This window comes from Triplophysa rosa, linkage group LG14 (assembly GCF_024868665.1).
Source record: "Triplophysa rosa linkage group LG14, Trosa_1v2, whole genome shotgun sequence".
Lineage (NCBI taxonomy): Eukaryota > Metazoa > Chordata > Actinopteri > Cypriniformes > Nemacheilidae > Triplophysa > Triplophysa rosa.
Genome location: NC_079903.1, coordinates 604,509 through 626,381, shown reverse-complemented (window position 1 = coordinate 626,381; position 21,873 = coordinate 604,509). Strand labels below are relative to the sequence as shown.

Genomic DNA, 21,873 nt, shown 5'->3' with positions numbered 1-21,873 from the left:
GATTTTCCACAGGGCGTGTTATAAACTAAACAAGCGCTTTTATTTTGCAACTTAATAACATTATACCTTCTGGAATAGATGTTCATGGGATGTGTTGCAGGTGGACAGGGTGGTATTTAGTATTAGTGTGATTTAATCATAAGCATTTGCTTATTCTTATACTTTTAAGGGCGGTTTCCCGGACAGGGTTTAAGACTAGTCCCAGACTAACTGAAATGTTAGAGGTGTCTTGATCGACAACAATTTACACTGACATATCTTAAAATATATCAGTGTGATTGTTTTGTCTTAAGATGCATATCAGTGAGGTTTTTTGTAAAGTAGGTTTTTAGAAACAACTTAAATATAATATATTATTATTCATAATATATGTTATAATTGAACTAAATCCTAGTCCTGGTTTAATGTAATCCCTGTCCGGGAAACCGCCCCATTAACGCACACTGAATGAAATACAACATGCATTATGGTTTAAATACAACAAACACGCGCGTGAGATCTGATGGCTGTGTTTTTATAGCCTGACGCTTTATGAATCACCCACCTGTACTGACTGATGACTTCATGACGTGTCCCATTTAAGGACCAATCAGAGCTCGCGACACTTCCCCTTTAAGAGCGGCTGCTCAGGCTGGAGAATAGATGCGCTCGTGTGTATCCTTCGTGTCATAAAGTGTCTATAATAACACACACATGGAGATGATGTGCTGTCGGAATGTATAGAGCTCATGTAGCGATTAGATGTGAATGATTCTTCTGGAATAAGAAGATGCTGATGCGGCGATGAAGGAGGTGAGCATGAATTGATTCTGCGTGCGCGTTCACGTGAGGCGTTTATAAACCGCTAGACGTATTCTCCATGAACGAGCCGCTCACATTTAATATGCGATGTAAAGATATATGTAAATGTGTTCATATCGTAATAATGTAATCGTAATGTGTGTGTGTGACAGACATCTGATTGGCAGCATTGTTCATCATCTGTACATTGTGTTATTGTTATTAAGGCCTCATGCACGCACGCACGCGCACACACACACCGGCTTCATTCATTCAGAGATTCAACAACACAACAGCATCATTACGCGATAACACAACAACACACGCGCATCTGTTCTGTATACATGCAACAGGGAAAGAGACACGTTTATTTGCGCTGTGTTGTGCGTGAAGGTTTTGAATTCTACCGTGTCATGTTTTGAGTTGATGTGCATTGGAGTAGCATACAAACACTGCTGTACATCAACACAATGAGTACCATAGTATTACCATCACTGTAAGTCACGTGAGGTCAATATACTTGTGTTTGTTTGTTTATTTGCTAGAAACGTGTGTGTTTAAGACCTATTGAACTGTTTTAGATTTCTGTGTGGGATGGAGGCAGACATGTTGAAATCACATGAATGAAACTCGCTGTATAATCAATGTATGTCAGGAATGTGACTCAAACTTTAGTCTCAGACATGATGCTGTGTCTGGTGTGGTAGAACGCAGCTCATAACAAGACAAACACAATAAACAAGAGGTCCACTGTCCTATACAGCAGTGGTCACCAACCCGGCTCCCGGAGATCTTCCGTCCTGAAGATTTCAGCTCCAAGCCCAATCAAACACACCTGGACCGTCTCATCGAGGTGTTCAGGGTTGCTTGATCATTACAGACGGGTGTGCTGAAGCGGGGTTGGAGCTGAGGTCTGCAGGATGGTCGATCTCCACGAGCACCCCTGCTATACATCATCTGTCACCTGTTCAGATCAAATAAATAAAACTTAGCTCTGTATACTGTGGTAGGCTATATGAGACCAGTTTTCTTTTATTGCACTTATGCTTTTTGTTGTCCTTATGTTGCTCCATTGTTTCCCTCATCTGTAAGTCACTTCGGATAAAAGCGTCTGCTAAATGACTAAATGTAAACACTCAATCCAATGCAAAATAAAAGAAAGAAAAATCTTATTTTTATTCATATTATAAGGTCCCATTATAATGTTGGTGAAGTTATTGAGTTTTAAAAAAGAAATGACACCAAATGTTAAAGCCTCAAATAGTACATTTAAAAGAGTAATGACAGAGTAATTGTGTTGTTGAGTTTCAGTAATGACAAAGATAATATATACAGTATATGAACAAGATGTGCCACTGCCAGTATTGCCAACTCTTGCAAGACAAATAGCAACTGTAGCTCCAAAAACAAGCCCAATATTATTACATTAGTCATGATCGTCTATGTAACTTATTATCAATGATTTGTTACTAATGCTTTTAAACGGACACTACCCTGTTTGAAAAACACAAACCTAAATTATTTTGTGAGCAGAATAGGCCTGGAGAGATGGAAAAGGAGAATAAGATATAACAGCCACAAATTTATAATAGAATAAAACTCAACTATATGCATTTGCTGTTGGTATAATTGTTTATACTGTTTTGTCGCAGTAGCTATGTGAACGCACAAAAAAAAGGAAAACTCCTTTTGGTGGTACAAACTATAGAGGGTATGTATTGACATCTCTTTCTCTATGAACACCTTGTGAACACGCCCCCTTAAGTGAAAAATGGCTGCTTTTAATAGAAGAAACAACGCAGGAGTGAAGCACGCAATTATTTGCTGAAATTAAAAGCAGTTGGACTCGACGGGGATCCTTATGACTTACAAAGGAACCAGGTGTCCCTGTACATTGAAATACTGAACGGAATTTTGTTTCCTGATATTTATTTAATCGCCGGGGAAATACACAAAGCAGAGCCTTAAAGGAACAATACTGCGTGTTTAGGAGGATCTATTGACAGAAATGCAATATAATATACAAAACTATTTCTTCAGAGTTGTATAAAGACCTTACATAATACCTTAGAATAAGCTATTTATATCTACATAAAGAGCGGCCCTACATACATTGCGTTTGCCGCCATGTTTTGTACAGCAGCCCTAAAGGACAAAGAACTATACCACGCACGTTTCCTCTTCCTCGGTGGTATAGTGGTGAAATCATCCCATGATCCATACGGATCGTTCTCTGTTCTCTCTCTCTCTCTCTCTCTCATTCCCCCACTCTCCTCATATCGGTCTCTCTCGTCTCGTTGCAGTTCGTTCACGTTTCCAATTCTCTCGTCTCCTCCTCTCTTCTCTCTCTCTCTCTCTCTCTCTCTCTCTCTCTCTCTCTCTCTCTCTCTCTCTCTCTCTCTCTCTCTCTCTCTCTCTCTCTCTCTCTCTCTGGAACGAGACGTTGTGTCGAGCCGACAGATGGGGTTTGACTTGATCATCTATCATCTTCTGATTATTTAGAAAAGGCCAAATGCTGGAATTGGAAAAGGAATGAAATGCTGCATGCTCTGCCAGAGAGGCGCCCTGAGCCAGTGCCCACGAGAAGGCTACACCCCGAGTGGAGTGTGCCCTCACTCCTAACGGGCAGGGGCGATCTTGAGATCAGTATGCCGTAGCGACAGCATCCACAATCCAGTGCGCCAGTCTCTGTTTGGAGACAGCCCTCCCCTTCTGCTGACCTCCAAAACAGACAAAGAGCTGCTCAGAGCTTCTGAAGCCCTGCGTGCGGCCCAAGTAGAGGCGCAGCGCGTGTACTGGACACAACACGGATGGGGTTGGGTCTTCCTCCCCAGTGGAGAGCGCCTGCAAGTTCACCACCTGGTCCCGAAAGGGAGTGGTGGGAACCTTGGGCACGTAGCCAGGCCGTGGTCTCAGGATCACGTGAGAGTCTCCAGGTCCGAATTCTAGGCAGTCCGTGGACATAGAGAATGCTTGTAGGTCCCCTACCCTCTTGATGGAGGCGAGCGCCACCAGGAGGGCCGTCTTCATCGTAAGATGAGAACGAGCAGCCTCTCCCAGGGGCTCAAAGGGGGGCCTCTGGAGGCCCGCCAGGACCACTTCTCAAGGTCCCAAGAGGGTACGGAGCGCGGACGAGGCGGATTCAGCCTTCTCATGCTCCTAAGGAACCTAATGACCAGGTCGTGCTGTCCTAGAGACTTGCCAGCAACTGGTTCGTGATGTGCGGCGATGGCGGCTACATACACTTTCAGTGTGGAAGGGGAGAGGTTTCTCTCAAGTCTCTCTTGTAGGAAGGACAGCACGTTCCTGATCAAGCATCTCTGTGGGTCTTCTCCTCGAGAAGAACACCAGGACGAGAAGAGGCGCCACTTAAAGGCGTACAGCCGCCTAGTGGCAGGGGCCCTAGCCTGGGTGATGGTCTCCTCCATAGCCGGGGGTAGGCCACTCAGGATCTCCTCGTCCCGTCCAGGGGCCAGACATGGAGGTTCCAGAGGTCTGGCCTGGGATGCAATAACGTGCCCTTCCCCTGCGAAAGAAGGTCCTTCATCAGGGTAATCAGCCAGGGGGGAGTTGTTGTCAGAAGCACCAGCTCTGAGAACCAAGTCCGGTTGGGCCAATAAGGCGCAACTAGTAACACTTGATGCTCCTCTTCCCTGACCTTTCACAGGGTCTGTGCAATGAGGCTCACTGGGGCTGATTGATATACGCCACGGCAGTTGTTCTGTCCGACCGGACCAGCACGTGCTTGCCCTGCATGAGAGGCTGCAGCTCTAGGCAGTTGCTATGCCAAAGCAGGCGGGGCCCGTCCACCGCCCCAACACTGCGTGCCTGTTGCACACGGCACCCCAACCCTGCAGGGAGGCATCTGTCGTCACCACGTCACCACCACACAGGGTGTGTCGGCAGAAAGGTGTGATGACCATACGCCTGCTGCCGGTGTGCCACGCTCTCCAGGGAACCCGACTCTGTAGCCAGTGTTGGAGCGGTCGCATGTGCATCATCCCGAGGGGGACCACCCCCGCCGAGGACGCCATGTGCTCCAGGAGCCTCTGAAATAGTTTCAGGGGGACCGCTGGCTGCCTGAAGAGGTTCAGGCAGTTCAGCACTGACTGTGAATGCTCGGTAGTTAACCGTGCTGTCATGGAGACCGAGTCGAGTTCCATACCGAGAAAGAGGATGCTCTGCATGGGGGAGAGCTTGCTCTTTTCCAAGTTGACCTGTAGCCCCAAACGATCTAGATGCCGGAGCACCAGGTCCCTCCTGTGTGTACACAACAGACCTCGCGATTGCGCCAAGATGAGCCAGTCGTCGAGATAGTTTGGGTACCCGCACACCTCTTTCCCTGAGGGGAAGGAGGGCGGCTTCCACGATCTTCGTGAAGACTCGTGGAGACAGGGACAGATCGAAGGGGAGGACCCTGTACCTATATGCCCACCCCTCGAAAGCGAACCGTAGGAATGGCCGATGCCGAGGGAGGATCGAGACATGAAAGTACGAGTCCTTCAGGTCGATTGCCATGAACCAATCCTGACATCTGACAGACGTCAGGATGCGCCTCTGCGTGATCATCCTGAACGGCAGCTTGTGTAGGTGCTTGTTCAGGGCACGCAGATCTAGGATGGGGCGCAGCCCCCTGCTTTTCTTTGGGACAATGAAGTACGGGCTGTAAAACCCGCTGAACATCTCGGCTTGAGGGACGGGCTCGATCGCTTCCTTCGCCAGAAGGGTGGCGACCTCGGCCCGAAGCACGGGTGCATCCCTGCCTCTTACTGAGGTAGAGAGGATGCCCCGAAACTTGGCCGGGTGTCTGACGAACTGGATCGCATAGCCGAGACGGATCATCTTCCTTAGCCACCGTGACGGTCTGGGAAGCCGAAGCCAGGCTCCCAGGAACCGAGACAGGGGGACTAGGGGTTCGATTTGCTTCATCGTCCCCGCGGGGGGTGGTTTGATGGCTAGCAGTATAGATCCCTCGCCGTGGGGAGGCCCCCGGGGAGGAGATCGGCTCTGCTGGTTTTCCTGCCTGGCGATTACGCAGCTCAACGCACTGTCTGACTGAGAGCGCTGAGGGCTGGTGATTATACTCAACGTTGCGCCTCGCCGTGACGCAACGTTGAGTTGCCGTCCACCGTCGTACCGAGGGTGAGAGCGGCTGTAATGACAACCCAGAGAGAGAGGAAACTCTTTTGGATGGGAGTCTAGGTCGAGCTCTCCAGGTGGCCGCCATCTGCGGGCACAGGTGCACTGCGACAGCACGCTCCACCTGGGGAACATCGACATAGCCCCGGGCTGCCCCACCATCGTGGGAAGTAAGGGCGACAGAGCTGGTCTGACGGAAACGGGCCGTGAGGGGGGCGTTCCATGTCTTACTGAGCTCCTCATGCACTTCCGGGAAAAACGGGACCGGGGCCGGGCACGGCTTGGAGTCGTGCTCAGACCCGAGGTACCACGTATCCAGCCGAGAGCGCTGGGGGAGAGGCGGTGCAGTGCACTGCAGCCCAATGCTCACGGCGGCCCAGGAAAGCATGGTTGACATCTCGATATCCGCCTCTTCCTGGGCTCGACCCCCCACCCAGGGGAAGTCGCTGCAGGAAGGGACAGTCCGCTGCACCACGTCGTACAGAATCCAGCAGAAATAGATCAGTGTAGATCCAACTCGTGATCATCAGATCGAAGGCTCTGAAGAACAAAAGGTGAATGAATGCAGCACGCCGTCTTCCTTTTATACCTGGATATCCGGGGCGGAGTCCGGCATGCAAATTTCATTCGCCAATTTCATTGGCCTTTTCTAAATAATCAGAAGATGATAGGTTCTCAAGTCAAACCCCATCTGTCGGCTCGAAACAACGTCGAGAGACTGACAGAAAGGGAAATACATTTACGCAACATAGAAAGGTGTAGAAACTACGTATGTAAAGCTATTATGGATGATAAATTGATCCGAATGGCCATATATTATGTTTCTGTCCCGATATGTTGTATACTAAATATGAGTTTTTAAAAAACTCTATTTTTCACAGGCATGGAAGGAAGCAAAAATGATGCCGGTGCCTAAAGATTTAGTGGTCCTAATAGCCACCCAGTAAGTATGTTACCAGTATTAAGTAAGATCCTGGAGAAGGCTGTATTTGATCAAATACAAGATTATCATAGAACAATTTGATATCAAACTTTCAGCATGCTTACAGGAAAGATCACTCTACTGTACTGCTCTAGCACAAATGATTGATATGCTAATGTGGATAATAAAAGGATATGAGGAGCGGTCTTATTAGATTTTACGGCAGCATTTGATCTTATTGATCATGAGCTTCTGTTGAAAAAAATGAATTTTAAACCATCAGTAGTTGCCCGGATGGAGAGTTGGGTAATAGATCACAAACTGAACTGAAGTAGTCAGTTCTGGTCTGACGATCTTCCAGTTCAGCCAGACACTCGTGACGATGGGCAATCCACCCGATGACAACTACAGTCATCCAGAACCAAAATAATATTAGACAGACCTAAATATCTCTCTTTTTTTCTATCTACACTTACCAGCCCAGCTAAATATTCCCACCGAATCTTACAGTAATTATTCTCTCTGTAGTTGCAGCAGCACTTTTTTAATATTCCAGAGGAGAACTGGCTCTCCCGGATGAGTCTGACCTCTCTCAAGGTTTTTTTCTCCACTATTACAAACATATACATCTATACTGGAGTTTTGGTTCCTTAATTGCCACTGTTGCCGCTGGCTTGCACTGGGAGACTACTGCCTTTGCTTCATCCATAAACAACTTGCATTTAACAACATACATGCACGTTAACATACAAATATATCCTTTCTGCACTTTTATATATATCCTTTCTGTTAATTGTTCTATTTTAGGTTCCCTGTCCTGAAAACAATATTTAAAATAATAATATACCTAAAACAAACATACTTCAATTGAATAATTGACAGTCTCTTTTAATACAGCATAGCAATTATGGTAGTTAAGTTTCATCAGTGGACAAAAACTTACAATAATATCGTGTATCTTAATACCATATAGGGCTGTCACGATTATGAAATTTAGCTGACGATTAATTGTCTAATAAAAAAGTATATGCTTTAAAGGGTTTTTTTAAGTGATGGTACATTTTACCAGTATTACGATGCTTTAATTACAATGTACAGTATATACTAAAACACGCAATATTCAGGCACTGCAGCTCCCCCTTGTGTCTTCTATAGAGATGTGCAATAATTGCGATGATCTGAGAGACTGTTATTTAATAATCATGACAGCCCTAATACCATTAACTGTCTTTAATTTTCCCCTTTTTTAATTATGATGTATTTAAAGCTGCTTTGAAACAATGAAAATTGTGAAAAGCACTATATAAATAAAATTGAATTGAACAAAGAGTATATTTTAATGGATGTTATTCAGATACAGAGCATGTAATCAAAGCTGTGTGATGCTCTGCTCAGTCGCTCGCGGACCAAGCAAACGCTGATGTTATGTCAATGCTCACCGCTAAACCAAATCCCGCTCCAACATAAAGTAGGCCTAATTGTTTTCAGTTAATAATAAACTATAATAAATGTCTCAGTTTAAGTAGTAGGCTGATTAATAGCAGCTATGTTTCAGTCCAACATTCTGTGACATTACATTTTATTTAAAGAGTGCCTAAAATGCAATAACTGATAACGTATAGTTGATTTTCGTTACTTTATTTCCATGGACATAAAGCTGCCACTGTTGTGCAATAGAACATTTAAAACATGCACAAAAGATGAAATGCACTAACAATGAATTGAGCGAGCGACGCTGAGCGTCTTGAGCGAGCGGAGCGGAATTTTCAGAAAGGCGCTCTCCACTCCACAAGAAATATTAACGCTCCACTCCCGAGCTACGCTCTCGTTTTGCATCGCTTACATGCTCTGTTCAGATAGCAGGGCAGTTGAATGTGGAGTTCCACAAGAAAACTGCTAAGGACCATTGTTGTTTTCTATTTTTACAAACGATTTATAAAGGGTTCTAAAAAGTGCTAAAATGGCAATGTACTGTTTGCAGACGAAACAACAGTCTACACAACAGCACAAACAGCTGTGGAGTTGACAGCCATTTTAAAAGAGGAGTTGGAAAGTTGATATACTGAACACATCCAAAACTAAGAGTAGGCCTATAGTATTTGGTTCAAGTCATTCTTAACGGTCTGAACCGGAGCTTAAATTATGTAGAAATAAAACACTTATTCAACAAATAAATGAAGCTAAATTATTGGTCTTCCTTGATAATAGACCGTCTTGGTCAAAACACATTGAAAATACAGTAAATCCAATGGGAAGGGTGTCAGCGGTAGTTATGAGATGTAGAAAATATTTTACATTCGATTTAATGAAAATAGTATTGGACACTCTCTTCCTCTCACATCTGGATTGTTTTCAGATAATTTGGGCTAATGCAAAAACATTTTTTTAAGGAAACTCCAGCTGATACAAAACAAGGCAGCAAGACAGGAAAACTGCGGCGATATTGTTTTCAACATCAGAATCAGAATCAGAATCAGAATCAGAAGAGCTTTATTGCCAAGTGTGCTTGCACACACAAGGAATTTTCTTTGGTGTTGGAAGCTTCTAGTACAGACATTCAACACAATCACAATACAATATAATACGATTTACAGTCTAAAAGATTCTAAATTGTGCATATATAAAATAAAGACTATTTTACAGAAAATGGGGGATAATAACATATAAGAGACATTGTACCGGGTAGTATATAGTAGAATAAACATATTAACAGATTGTATGTACACTTGTGCAAATGGATAATTTAGTAAGTAGAGGTAGTGTTATATACATGTATACATAAGATGTAGATATAATAAGGCACTATAGTGCACACTATAGGAGTAGTGGAAGTGGAATATTGCTCTTAAGGAGCAGTTATCTGTTTAGGAGGGAGATTGCCTGGGGGAAGAAGCTGCTTCTGTGTCTGGAAGTCCTGGTGTTTGGTGCTCTAAAGCGCCGGCCAGAGGGCAGCAGATCAAAGAGTTTGTGTGCTGGGTGTGTGGAGTCAATGATGATTTTTCTTGCCCTGTTTTTCACTCTGGAATCGTACAGGTCCTGAAGTGTGGGCAGAGGAGCACCAATAATTTTCTCAGCACTACGAACTGTCCGTTGTAGTCTTCGTAGGTCTGATTTGGTGGCCGAGCCATACCAAACAGTAATTGAAGTGCACAGAACAGATTCGATGACCACTGAGTAGAACTGGGTCAGTAGCTCCTGTGGTAGGTTGAACTTCCTCAATTGACGGAGGAAGTATAACCTCTGCTGGGCCTTCTTTACAATGGAGTCTATGTGGGACTCCCACTTCAGGTCCTGAGAGATGGTGGAGCCCAGGAACCTGAATGACTCCACAGTATCCACAGTGCTGTCCAGGATGGTGAGGGGAGGAAGTGATGGAGGGTTCCTTCTGAAATCCACTATCATCTCCACTGTCTTGAATGCATTCAGCTCTAGGTTGTTTTGACTACACCAGGCAGCCAGCTGAGCAACCTCCTTTCTGTAGGCAGATTCATCACCATCTTGAATAAGGCCAATGACTGTGGTGTCATCTGCAAACTTCAGGAGTTTGACAGAAGGGTCTGTAGAGGTGCATTCGTTTGTGTAGAGTGAATATAGCAGTGGAGAAAGAACACATCCTTGAGGAGCTCCGGTGCTGATGGTACATGTGCTGGATTTAAATTTTCCCAACCTCACTAGCTGCTGCCTGTTCGACAGGAAGTTAATAATCCACTGACAGGTAGAGGTTGGCACAGAGAGCTGGGTAAGCTTGGGCAGGAGGAGGTCTGGGATTATGGTGTTGAAGGCCGAGCTGAAGTCTACAAACAGGATCCTGACGTAAGTCCCTGGTCTGTCTAGGTGTTGTAGGATGTAATGCAGTCCCATGTTTACTGCATCGTCCACAGACCTGTTTGCTCGGTAAGCAAACTGGAGGGGATCAAGAAGTGGTCTGGTGATGTCCTTCAGGTGGGCCAGTACAAGTCTCTCAAATGACTTCATGACCACAGATGTTAAAGCAACAGGCCTGTAGTCATTAAGTCCAGATATTTTGGGTTTCTTCTGTACAGGGATGATGGTGGAGCGTTTGAAGCATGAAGGGACTTCACACTGCTCCAAAGATCTGTTAAAAATATTAGTGAAGATGGGCGACAGCTGCTCCGCACAGACTTTCAGGCAGGAGGGTGAGACATTGTCTGGGCCTGGTGCTTTTCTGATCTTTTGTTTGCGGAAAAGCTGGCAAACATCCTCTTCGCAGATCTTAAGTGCAGGTTGAATGTCAAGAGGAGGTGTTAATGGTATAGCAGAGATAGGGTCAGGGCGGGTGTGAAGGGTGAGACTCTGCATTTCAAAACGACAATAGAAGTCGTTCAGGTCGTCAGCCAGTCGTTGATTACCCATAGACTGAGGGGATGATGGCTTGTAGTTGGTAATGTCTTTCAGGCCTTTCCACACTGATGCAGGGTCGTTGGTTGAAAACTGGTTCTTCAGCTTTTCAGAGTAGCTTCTCTTAGCTGCTCTTATCTCCTTTGTCAGTGTGTTTTTGGCCTGATTATACAAGACTTTGTCCCCACTTCTGTAAGCATCTTCTTTGGCCTGACGAAGCTGTCTCAGTTTCATTGTAAACCATGGTTTGTCATTGTTGTATGTTAAGCGAGTCCTGGTGGGAATACACATGTCCTCACAGAAGCTGATGTAGGATGTCACTGTGTCAGTTAACTCATCCAGATCAGTGGCTGCAGCTTCAAAGACACTCCAATCCGTGCAGTCGAAACAGGCTTGTAAGGCCCGCTCTGTTTCGCTGCTCCATCTCTTTGCTGTTCTTGCTACAGGCTTGGCAGATTTAAGCTTCTGTCTGTAGGTCGGAAGAAGATGAACCAGGCAATGATCAGAGAGACCCAGAGCTGCTCTGGGAACAGAGTGGTATGCATCCCGTATTGTGGTGTAACAGTGATCCAGAATGTTGCTGTCTCTGGTGGGGCATGTGATATGCTGCCTGTATTTTGGCAGCTCACGGGAGAGGTTTGCTCTGTTAAAGTCCCCAATAATAATAATAAGAGAATCCGGGTGTTGCTGCTCCGTGTCAGTGATGGAAGTATAACATGGAAGGTTATACAGTTTATAATCCCAATGAATCGATACAATCAACTACGATGTAATGCACGGTCAAATAGATATGTTACCAGATGAGCAACAGAGGCTAGATTCTTACTCAATGCTGAAACCAATTTTCTTAAACGTAAAGTAATATATAGAGCTATTAAACCATGGAATCATTTACCATTGTCAATAAGCAGGATAACATGGAATCAGATTTTTTAAAGCAGGTAAAAGCACACCTTGGATTAAAATACTTGTAGAGCGTTTACGAATAGAAATGTATTGAACAAGCTGGTGTTGTTATATAGTAAAAGTGGTGTTTCCCCTAGGTTTACAGCTTTGGGCGGGAGGCAGACGGCCACTGACACCAACACTTAAAGGAATCATGGTGTTCATGTATTTCTTTTAATGACAGCAGCAGGGCTAGTCTGGGACAAAAATCAGACCTGCACTTCAATGAAGCTGGCCCTTACAGTCATATTACAAAATATGAAAGAGAATCCAAAAATAATATTGTAAATGATGATATAATTATCTTTCTAATGAAAAATAACTTTAGTGCTTATGTTACCATGAAGAGGTTATCAAGCACACCCTATTTGTCATTTATTAACTGATATTAGTAATGGTATTAGGACCACTGATCTAAAGATCAAGTACAGTCAGTGATTCAGTTTTGAGATATTTTATTTTTAAAGGCATTGGTTACACATTTACAGAATTTTCCGCTCTGTATATAATACAAAACGTCAAAAGGCCATGAATAAAAAGAGCAACATCTGTCATTTTTTATCAAAAAGGCTTTTATGAGCATGTATTAAATACTTTCCTTAAGATATGTGTGAAAGCGAAACAATGTATGCAAAATATTTAATTTACATAAATGTCTGTCTCATTGTGTTTGTAAGTCCTATACCCGATCTCCTAGTTCTGCGTAGAGCAGAGTTTATGTGCACACAAACCATGTGCGTGTTGTATGCACGCAAAAAGGTAATTTCAGCCTATACAACACAGCACGCCAAATACAAACACAAACTCGGCTAGATACTCATCGCATTTGCTTACCTGTCAGTCTCGCAGCTCACTTCAGCTAAATGCAGAGGTCAGACATTTTACTTATAATTAATACAGTGTGAAAAATAAACATGCCCATGGAGCCCGCAGCCCTCTGGGAATGTCCCGGTAGTCCCAATAGCCAGTATGTACATGCCTGGACAGCAGTCAATATAACAACTATATTATTATTTGAAATGGCCATTAAACTAAACATCGGAACATTTCTTTTTATGACAGTTATCCACAGTGTTAGAGTGTTGCCATCTTCACCACCCTGGGAGTGCTCAAAACAACACAGATATTTTTGTCTGCTTCTCGACGATTCAGACGTTGCGTCACGGGTGGCTGTGTTCCCACGGGACTCAGCCACCACCTCGTCTGCTCCCCATTCCGTGACAGCAGTGGCTACGGCCCTGCCGTCCGCTACGGCGAGCAGCGAGGGTGATAGGAGGATTACTGTGAGCGCTAATCCGTCAGCCACCGGCTCGCGGACCGTTCGCACTTCGTCTCGCTCATCTGACCATTCCCCATGAGACGGTCCCACCGTCTTGTTCCTCAACCACGTATTCGGAAACGGTGCGTGATGATGAGATGTCCCTTGCAGCATCGGAGGGTGACTTACTGGCATCTGACTCCGACGATTCCTCGGAGCTCCCTCCCTCGGGGGGTCAAGCCCAGGAAGAAGCGGACGTCGAAATGTCAGCCATGCTTTCCCGGGTCGCCGGCATTGGGTTGCAGTGCACTGCACTGCTTCTCCCAACGCTCGCGGCTGGATACATGGTACCTCGGGTTTGAGCGCGGCTCCAAGCCGCACTTGCCCCCAGTGCCATGTTTTCCCGGAAGTGCATGAGGAATTTAGTAAGACCGGGAACGTCCCCTTTTGGCGAGTGCACGTCAAACTAGTTCCATCGCCCTTTCTTCCCTCGATGGTGGGGCAGCTAGAGGATACGTCGATGTCCCCCAGGTGGAGTGTGCCATCGCGGTGCTCTTGTGCCCGCAGACGGCGGCCACCTGGGGGGCTCGACCTAGACTCCCGTCCAAAGCATGTAGGTTTTTCGGCATCTTTGGTGTCGAGAGGTTACACTGCTGCGGGCCAAGCGGCCTCCTCTCTCCACACTATGGCCATCCTGCAGGTCCATCAGGCCAAGGCGTTGACAGAGCTCCACGAGGGTAAGACCGACCCAGCGCTTATGCAGGAACTCTGCGCCACCACCGACCTCACTCTACGGGCGACCAAGGTGACCATGCGGGCCCTGGGTCGGGCGATGCCCACACTTGTGGTCCAGGAGAGACACCTCTGGCTGAACCTTGCACAGATGAGCAATGCCGAGAAGGTCCACTTTCTTGACGCACCCATCTCACAAGGGGGGGCTGTTCGGTGATACTGTCGAGCCGCAGTTCTCGACAGTAAAGAAGCAGACAAAGGCTATCAAGCATATCCTCCCCCGCCGCGATTCGGCCGCCCTCTGGCCGTCGAGATCCCGTGCACCGTCTGCTTCCTAGCAGCCCTGGTCCTCTTCGATGCCCTCCGGTGCCCCCACTGAGGCGGCCCCCCGGAAGAAGACATCGAAGAGGAGACCACCACCCCGTCAGCAGCCGTGGCGGAAGCAAAAGCGGCCCTCATGGGAAGACCCCAGGGAGATCGAGAATACCATCGGGCCCGACCCCAGCCATTCCATCGCTGATTGGTCGATCCAGCACAGTTCCTGCCCCGTCCCAACAGCCCACTTTCTCAAGAAGAGTTTTCTCTCTCTCTGGGTGCTTATCAGAGCCGCTCTCACCCTCTACACGACGGTGTTCGGCAACTCAACATTGCGTCACGGCGAGACCCAATGTCGAGGATAATCAGCAGCCTAAGCACTCTCAATCGAAGGTGTGTTGTGCTACATCATCGCCAGGCAGGTAAGTCAACAGAGCCGATCTCCTCCCCGGGGGCTTCCCCACAGCGAGGGATCCACACTGCCAACCATCAGAAGCAGAAGGGGAGGGCTGTCTCAAAACAGAGATTGGCGCACTGGATCATAGACGCCGTCACTACGGCGTACCGGTCCTAAGATCGCCCGTACCCACTGGCACTGAGAGCTCACTCCACACAGAGTATAGCCTCCTCGTGGGCACTGGCTCAGGGCGCCTCTCTGGCAGGTTGGGCTACACCAAACACCTTCGCGAGGTTCTACAGCCTCCGCGTAAAACCGGTATCGGCTCGAGTCTTGCAGGGCATCAGGTAAGACCGGCGGCCGGTAGGGTGTACACCTGCGAAAGTACCTTCCCCCCTCCTAGGTGGGTCAGAGTGCTATTTTTTGCTTGCCCCCCTTCTAACCTCTCTGGGTGAAGAACAGTCAATCCATCCATCACTAAGCAAGCACCTCCTGCGGGCGGGCTGGGCAGAGCAGCCCTGCCCCTTAGGCCGGGTACCAACTGAGTTATCCACAACATGGCTCTAACCGGACCTAGTGCTACCAGATGTTGTAACCCCCCAGCAGGGCGGTTCCGTCTGATGTATCCTCATGATTGGTTCCCACCTTGGTAACCCATGACCTTCCCTAGGTGGACCTCCACTTTGCGGTAAACTACTTCAGTCCGCACATTTTCCCATGAGTTCTCCCCTAAACGGCGAGACCATGTTGGTATCTCCACTAAAACTCCTCCCTACGGTAGGAAGTTGTCTCTGTAGCGCGTCCCTCTTTTGAGGAAGTAGCGCTTACCCAGTGGTCTTACGGTACACCTGTGAGGGCCGAAGGCAGGGGCTTCCCACCTTTTCAAAAAGCTCTGGGACCCCCTACCTATCCACTGGAGGGTTACAATCTTGCGGTAGCTCTCACGTCTGACACGCCCAGGCCAGTCAGCGTCGCTTCACTAGAGATTGTGACACGGCACAGCGCCGTGGCGTTTTCCATAGGAACCCCATCTGTCGGTTTGACACAACGTCGAGAGACCGACAGAAAGGAAACGTCTTGGTTACGGATGTAACCTCAGTTCCCTGATGGAGGGAACGAGACGTTGTGTCCCTCATTCCACAACACGTGCCGCCACTGCAGCAGTCGAGAGAGGTCTCAGGCTCCTCAGTCCAAAGGTGAAAGAATGCAGCACGCCGTCTCTCTTTTATACCCGGATATCTGGGGGCGGAGTCCGGCATGCAAATTTCATTCGCCAATTTCATTGGCCTTTTCTAAAATAGTCGGAAGCGATAGGTTCTCAAGAGCGAACCCCATCTGTCGGTTCGACACAACGTCTTGTTCCCTCCATCAGGGAACTGAGGTTACATCTGTAACCAAGACGTTTTCTGTTACAGAATGTGAGGTATGTCAAACCTGAGAAAGTGGGTTAACTCAAGCCCATTTCTAAAGGAGAGGTCACTTTTACTCCGAGTCAGTAACTTACTCTGTGAACCTAACCTGGTCGGGAGCAGGTTTTCTTTGGTAAACCCAGAGTTTCTTTCCATCTTCTCCCCCTTTTAAAGCGCAAGTGGTGTAAGTCATTCATTAATACAGTCATTCATGAATCATGGCACACATTTTGATCACACAGAGACCATCTCAGTGACAAATGTCATGTGTGCTTTTAGAGAGGATCCTGTATGTGAACATTCATTTATTTTCAGGAATTTTGAATTTTCGGAGGAATTTATGACCTGAGTGGAATTTTGTCATTTCCCTGTGCTTTTTTATTAAAACTGTACCATTGTTCTTTACAGTGAATTAGATATATCAAAATACAGTATATCTCATCCATCCTTACATCAATAACATCAGCCATTGTGGCCGTGTATTACATCAGAGCAGATTCTTTCCCTCACATGTTCTTACAAATGGTAGTTTTCTATGGACAATGAGAAATGATTAAAAAAAGTGCATAAATAAAGTGCATGAATAAAGAACTGAATAAATACAGACATAAATGCAGAAATTAACAGATGAAAGTAATAAACAACCAATGTTGGCCCAATCCCAATTCTATTTTATGCCCCTTCACCTTCACTGACTAGGGTCGCAACCCGTGGCTCTCGAGCCGCATGTGGCTCTTCTGCCACTCTGATGTGGCTCCCTGACGTCTTTATTAGGCCCTGTTTATAACTGGTAATAAGATGCGTTTTGGTCGATAGATCACAAGTGGACGAAAGAGGCACATACCCGTTTACACCTGCTGCTGTAATCCGTCTATTTTATCCACTTTTGACCACTACTGTCCTGATTTCTTCAAGAAATATCTGAAAAAGCATTTCATTCGAAATAAGTCCATGCAATGTACATACTGTGTGAGCACGACCGGAGATGACAGAAAAAACATAGAGAGCAGCGGCTTTATTTCTGCTTTGACAGATGTGAGACAGCGCCGAGCACTGTATGCGTGTGTTAGAAATGGAATGGTGAGAAAACATTTTGCTTGGTCTTTAAACCAAACTTTTAGGTCTTTAGCCGGCATAGTTTAAAGCCTGTCTGGCTAGCGCGCTTCTCATAATGTTTATGCATGATGTCCGTATGTGGAGTGTAGGCGGTATCTTGTGGCTGTTCATCGCCAAAACAAAAGTTCACAGAAAAAGTCTGAAGTCTAACTAAAGCTACTATCCTATTGCAACACTCCTACTTCTTGCCAGGGACAAAAATGTATAAATTGCTTCTCATCTAAGTACAATAAAAGTCACACTATATTGCCATCTAGTGGTCCAACTGGATAACTACTACCTTACATGCATAACAATTACAGTAATTTAAAGGTTACATATATTTTGCGGCTCCAGACAAATTTTATTTGGTGGGAGAAGGCCCAAAATGGCTCTTTTGGTTGCAAAGGTTGCCGACCCCTGGACTAGACATATGAACATAAACATTTGTTTATTTTTTTTAAATATTATTTTATGTCTGACAACAGAAACATCAAATATATAGATGAATATAAACAACAACGGCTTTATTGGGCATTCAGTTGTATTAAAATACAGCAAGTTCCGCTGTCATCATGAGAAATTGATCTGGGAATGTTGGGTGTGCGGTTTTTATGTTGTGATACAGGTCTTAAATTTTATTCTTAATGGTCTAAAAAAGGTCTTAAATTTGACTTTGTGAAACCTGCAGAAACCCTGATGTTTGTATCTCCTCTTTTCCCCGCCTTTCTGAAACGCGCAGATGTTTAACAAAGCTCATGGCTCTGAAAAGCGAGGTGTGCTATGATTGGCCAGTTAACCAGTGTGTAGTGATTGGTGGAATACTGCAAGCGTGTGACGGAAATGTAACGCCTCTTACCATATTTGGAACATCAGGTTCCTCTTCAATTGTACTGACAGGTACGCCCACCTTACTTGCGTACACATTTGGGCGGTCTTAGTCAAATCAGACCACCAACTGACGTAGATTTGTGGGGGTGTGGTTACACGAGGTGTTTCAGGCAGGTCTGGGTGAGCATTCGCTTTTAGATAGAATGCATCTTTTGTTCCCACACTTTCATTTAATACATGTCTAATACATGCATGGGCAACTTATAACACACCAAAGACACAGAAAAACACGTGTTCGTGCCATATGACCCCTTTAGATAAAAAAATCAGCTTATCCAAGTTTTCAGTAAACACAGTGGCCCCTGCTGTTCAAAACATGTATTGTGATTCAAATAACTATATCTCAACCGGCTTGATTCATCACATATTCTAATCGATTTTCAAGCGGCTCATGGTGAATCATTACATCCCTAGTGATCACAGACATAACCCATACGATCACAGCGCCAAAGTAAAGATGATAACTCCACATTCTAACTGCAGTTTGATGATAAAGCTCTGCACTGCGGCTCAGAATAGCCACTATAAGGCACGACATGTCTAAACGGACTGAGGTGGTCTGATATTTTAACTCTGTTCGCTTTTTGGATTTTATTCCTCAAACACAAAAGGCATGTAGTGAACCATTCACAATGCAACTATAAATTGTTGTCCTTGATTTACAGCAATATTTTACATGAGAATGTGTTTAAGAAGGATTTACAAACCAATGATTTCTGCTTGTTAAGGTTGCTTAAAGGTTCTGTTGTTACATTTTTTGTTTTGCTTCACAGAGTGTAGAAAGGAGCACACTTCAGGAGTGACATGAGGGTGAGTAAATCATGACAGAACTACTCCCACACATCACTGTGAATGTGTACAGTGTCTTGTGTATTCAAAGTTTAGAAAAGTTTATTTTGAAATGCTACATATTCAGATGTGCAAGTGTTTTTTCGAGACAGCTGGCCTGCTCAGTTTCTGGCAGATGAAGAAAATACAATTCCTGAAGGAGAATATGTGCATTAGGGCTGTTGGTGAAGATCATTTCCCACTCGTGTAAGGAACAAAAGGCAGGTTTTTTAATCATTGAATGTAAACCGCGTTTACCACTAAATCAGCATGCTTTAATTGAGCTGGCTAGTGCTATTATTATTGCTCGTTTTATGTGCAACTTGTTCTTGAAAGCACCACGGTCTCTGTGATCGAGCAGCATTTCCTAACGATCTAAAAGCAGAGCGCGTGTCTGAGCCGCTTATAAAGTGCATTTGAAAAAGCAACACCCGTAAAACATCATCATGATAAATATACTTTATTATCATAAAAATACCTGAGAACATCGATAAAAAGATGTTCATAGGCATTTCCTGGAACTACATGTGTTATGACACTTCTGCGGTGTATATTTGGAGTTCCTGGTCGAGAACGCCCTCTGGCTTTCATATGCAGCAGCATTTAACCGTACTTCACTGACAAGCTAATACTTAGCTCATACGGCCGTTTTGTTTTCTATGTTAATGCATCTTTTGTGATGTCTGTACATTTTGTGATTAACACACAACCCATCCAAGTCTGCTAATGTCTGATGAACAGTTAAAACAACTGATATGTCAAACACTGAACACGGGAGACTTGCTGTCTGAATCCTTCAGTCACTCAAAACACCTCAGAGGACATTTAGCAGGAGTGTTTAGTAAGTTTTAGTCTAAATAATCCAGTATTTACAATTGACTGATGATGGGCCATTCTGCTGTCCCACATAAAAAACACAAACGAAAAGCATTAAAATATTCAAATCGTAGTTGTTTAGTAAAATCGTTCTATTATCTATTAAAACCCACAATATGCCCAACAAACCCAACCCAACAAACGCCTTGTTTGGTTTCTATTTTCTTTTGCCATGTTGCATCGTGTCATAGAGGGTGTAAGATGATAACAAATCATACTTGTTGTAGATTTGTAGGATTTGAATGCAGCTTGGCGCTGCACATTTTGCACTTGACTGTGTTAATAAAAGTGAAGCCAGACATTGCTGTGCACTTTCAAAGCCATATGCCCTTATGGAGTACTACTCGAGTATTGCTTCACAACTCACAACACCCAATGAAAACGTAAGAGACAAAAAATTAATGACATGAACAGAAAGGCTATAACAGAAATGTTATTTGTGTTTGTCTGTCAGTGGTTTTTCAGGACATTGGCATGGACCAGTAATGAATGGTGACGGGGCTTCCAGCAGCCCGGAGCACTCCTCCTACCCGCTTCCGGACTGGAAGGAGTTCTGCGAGCTGCACGCTCAAGCTTCTGCTGCTGACTTTGCACACAAGTTCCAGCGTTTTATCAGCGAGAACCCATGCTACGACTCGCCCGGTGCTGAAGCCAGCTTTTCTCAACACTTTTCCCAGCACTTCTTGACCTGCTTCTCTGCCACCCTTGAAGAAACTCCAGGTCCTGGCTCGCCCGGTGGCACCTCGACACCCAAATACAGCATTGTGCCCTTTGTTGGGATTCAGGGCTGCTCGTTGCCTTACGGCCACGAGCTTTACCATCACCGCAGAGACGTGGGGGCATCTAGCGAATCACTGGACAGCATGGACAGTGGAGGGGTTGGAGCCAGCGGACAGGAACCGCAAACGCCCACTCGGAAGATGGCTGTTGTAAGCCAGTCCAGAAGTTCGGAGGACTTGTCGGCAGACCATCGCAAAGCACGCTTCAAGAAGGGATTTTCCCTACGCAACATGAGTCTGAGCGTGGTCGACGGGGTAAAAGAGATCTGGCACCGCAGGGCCTCTCCAGAACCTGACCCCCTGGCCAGTTCCAGGAGGACCAATGGAGCTGAGGTGGTGGGGTTGGAGCACTGGAGCCAAAAGCTAAGGCTGTCACGGGGTTCTCAGGGACACAAAGCAGAGCTGTTGGAGATCCAGAGGGAGGGTATGCTTAGATACATGGTGGCTGATGACACAAACTGCATTGGGGCGGCACAGTGGCAGAAATGTAGGTTACTGTTGAGGAAGACCGCTGCGTACTCGGACACTGGAGAGAAGTTTCTGCTGGAGTTCTACATCCCACCGAAGGTGAAAAAACACCTCAGCAATATCCTTCAGTTCATTCAGAATTCATTCCGTTAGCAAATATTTTGTTTATGTCTGGGATTTCTGTATTGATTATATATTTGGTTATTTTGTAATAAAAGGACTTGGTACGTGCAGATCTCTTTAAATGACAGGTGTTCCCATTCTGTGAAGCTTTCTGCTGTGTGTTGGTCATGTGTGCAGGTTATGTTGAGTTGAGTTGTGCAGGAGCAGGAGCAGGTTATGTTGAGTTGAGTTGTGCAGGAGCAGGTTATGTTGAGTTGTGCAGGAGCAGGAGCAGGTTATGTTGAGTTGTGCAGGAGCAGGAGCAGGTTATGTTGAGTTGTGAAGGAGCAGGTTGTGTTGAGTTGAGTTGAGTTGTGCAGGAGCAGGTTATGTTGAGTTGAGTTGTGCAGGAGCAGGAGCAGGAGCAGGTTATGTTGAGTTGTGCAGGAGCAGGTTGTGTTGAGTTGAGTTGAGTTGAGTTGAGTTGTGCAGGAGCAGGAACAGATTATGTTGAGTTGAGTTGTGCAGGAGCAGGTTATGTTGAGTTGAGTTGTGCAGGAGCAGGTTATGTTGAGTTG

The 21,873-nt window shown here is 45.7% G+C and overlaps 1 protein-coding gene across 3 annotated transcripts in view; it reads left to right on the top strand.

Moving 5' to 3' along the window:
- The first annotated feature begins 624 nt into the window (after nt 1-624).
- The window catches only part of LOC130565015 (SH2B adapter protein 2), a 49,932-nt gene continuing 28,683 nt past the window's right edge, over nt 625-21,873 (top strand). Inside the window, exons 1-4 of one of the 3 annotated variants that reach the window (XM_057351525.1) lie at nt 625-792; nt 19,016-19,052; nt 19,184-19,291; nt 20,401-21,292. In XM_057351525.1, the coding sequence (XP_057207508.1) occupies nt 20,432-21,292 (861 nt within the window). In that variant the 5' untranslated portion in view covers nt 625-792; nt 19,016-19,052; nt 19,184-19,291; nt 20,401-20,431. The remainder of the gene's footprint in view (nt 793-19,015; nt 19,053-19,183; nt 19,292-20,400; nt 21,293-21,873) is intronic. The other 2 variants (XM_057351524.1, XM_057351526.1) reach the window with 2 other exon arrangements.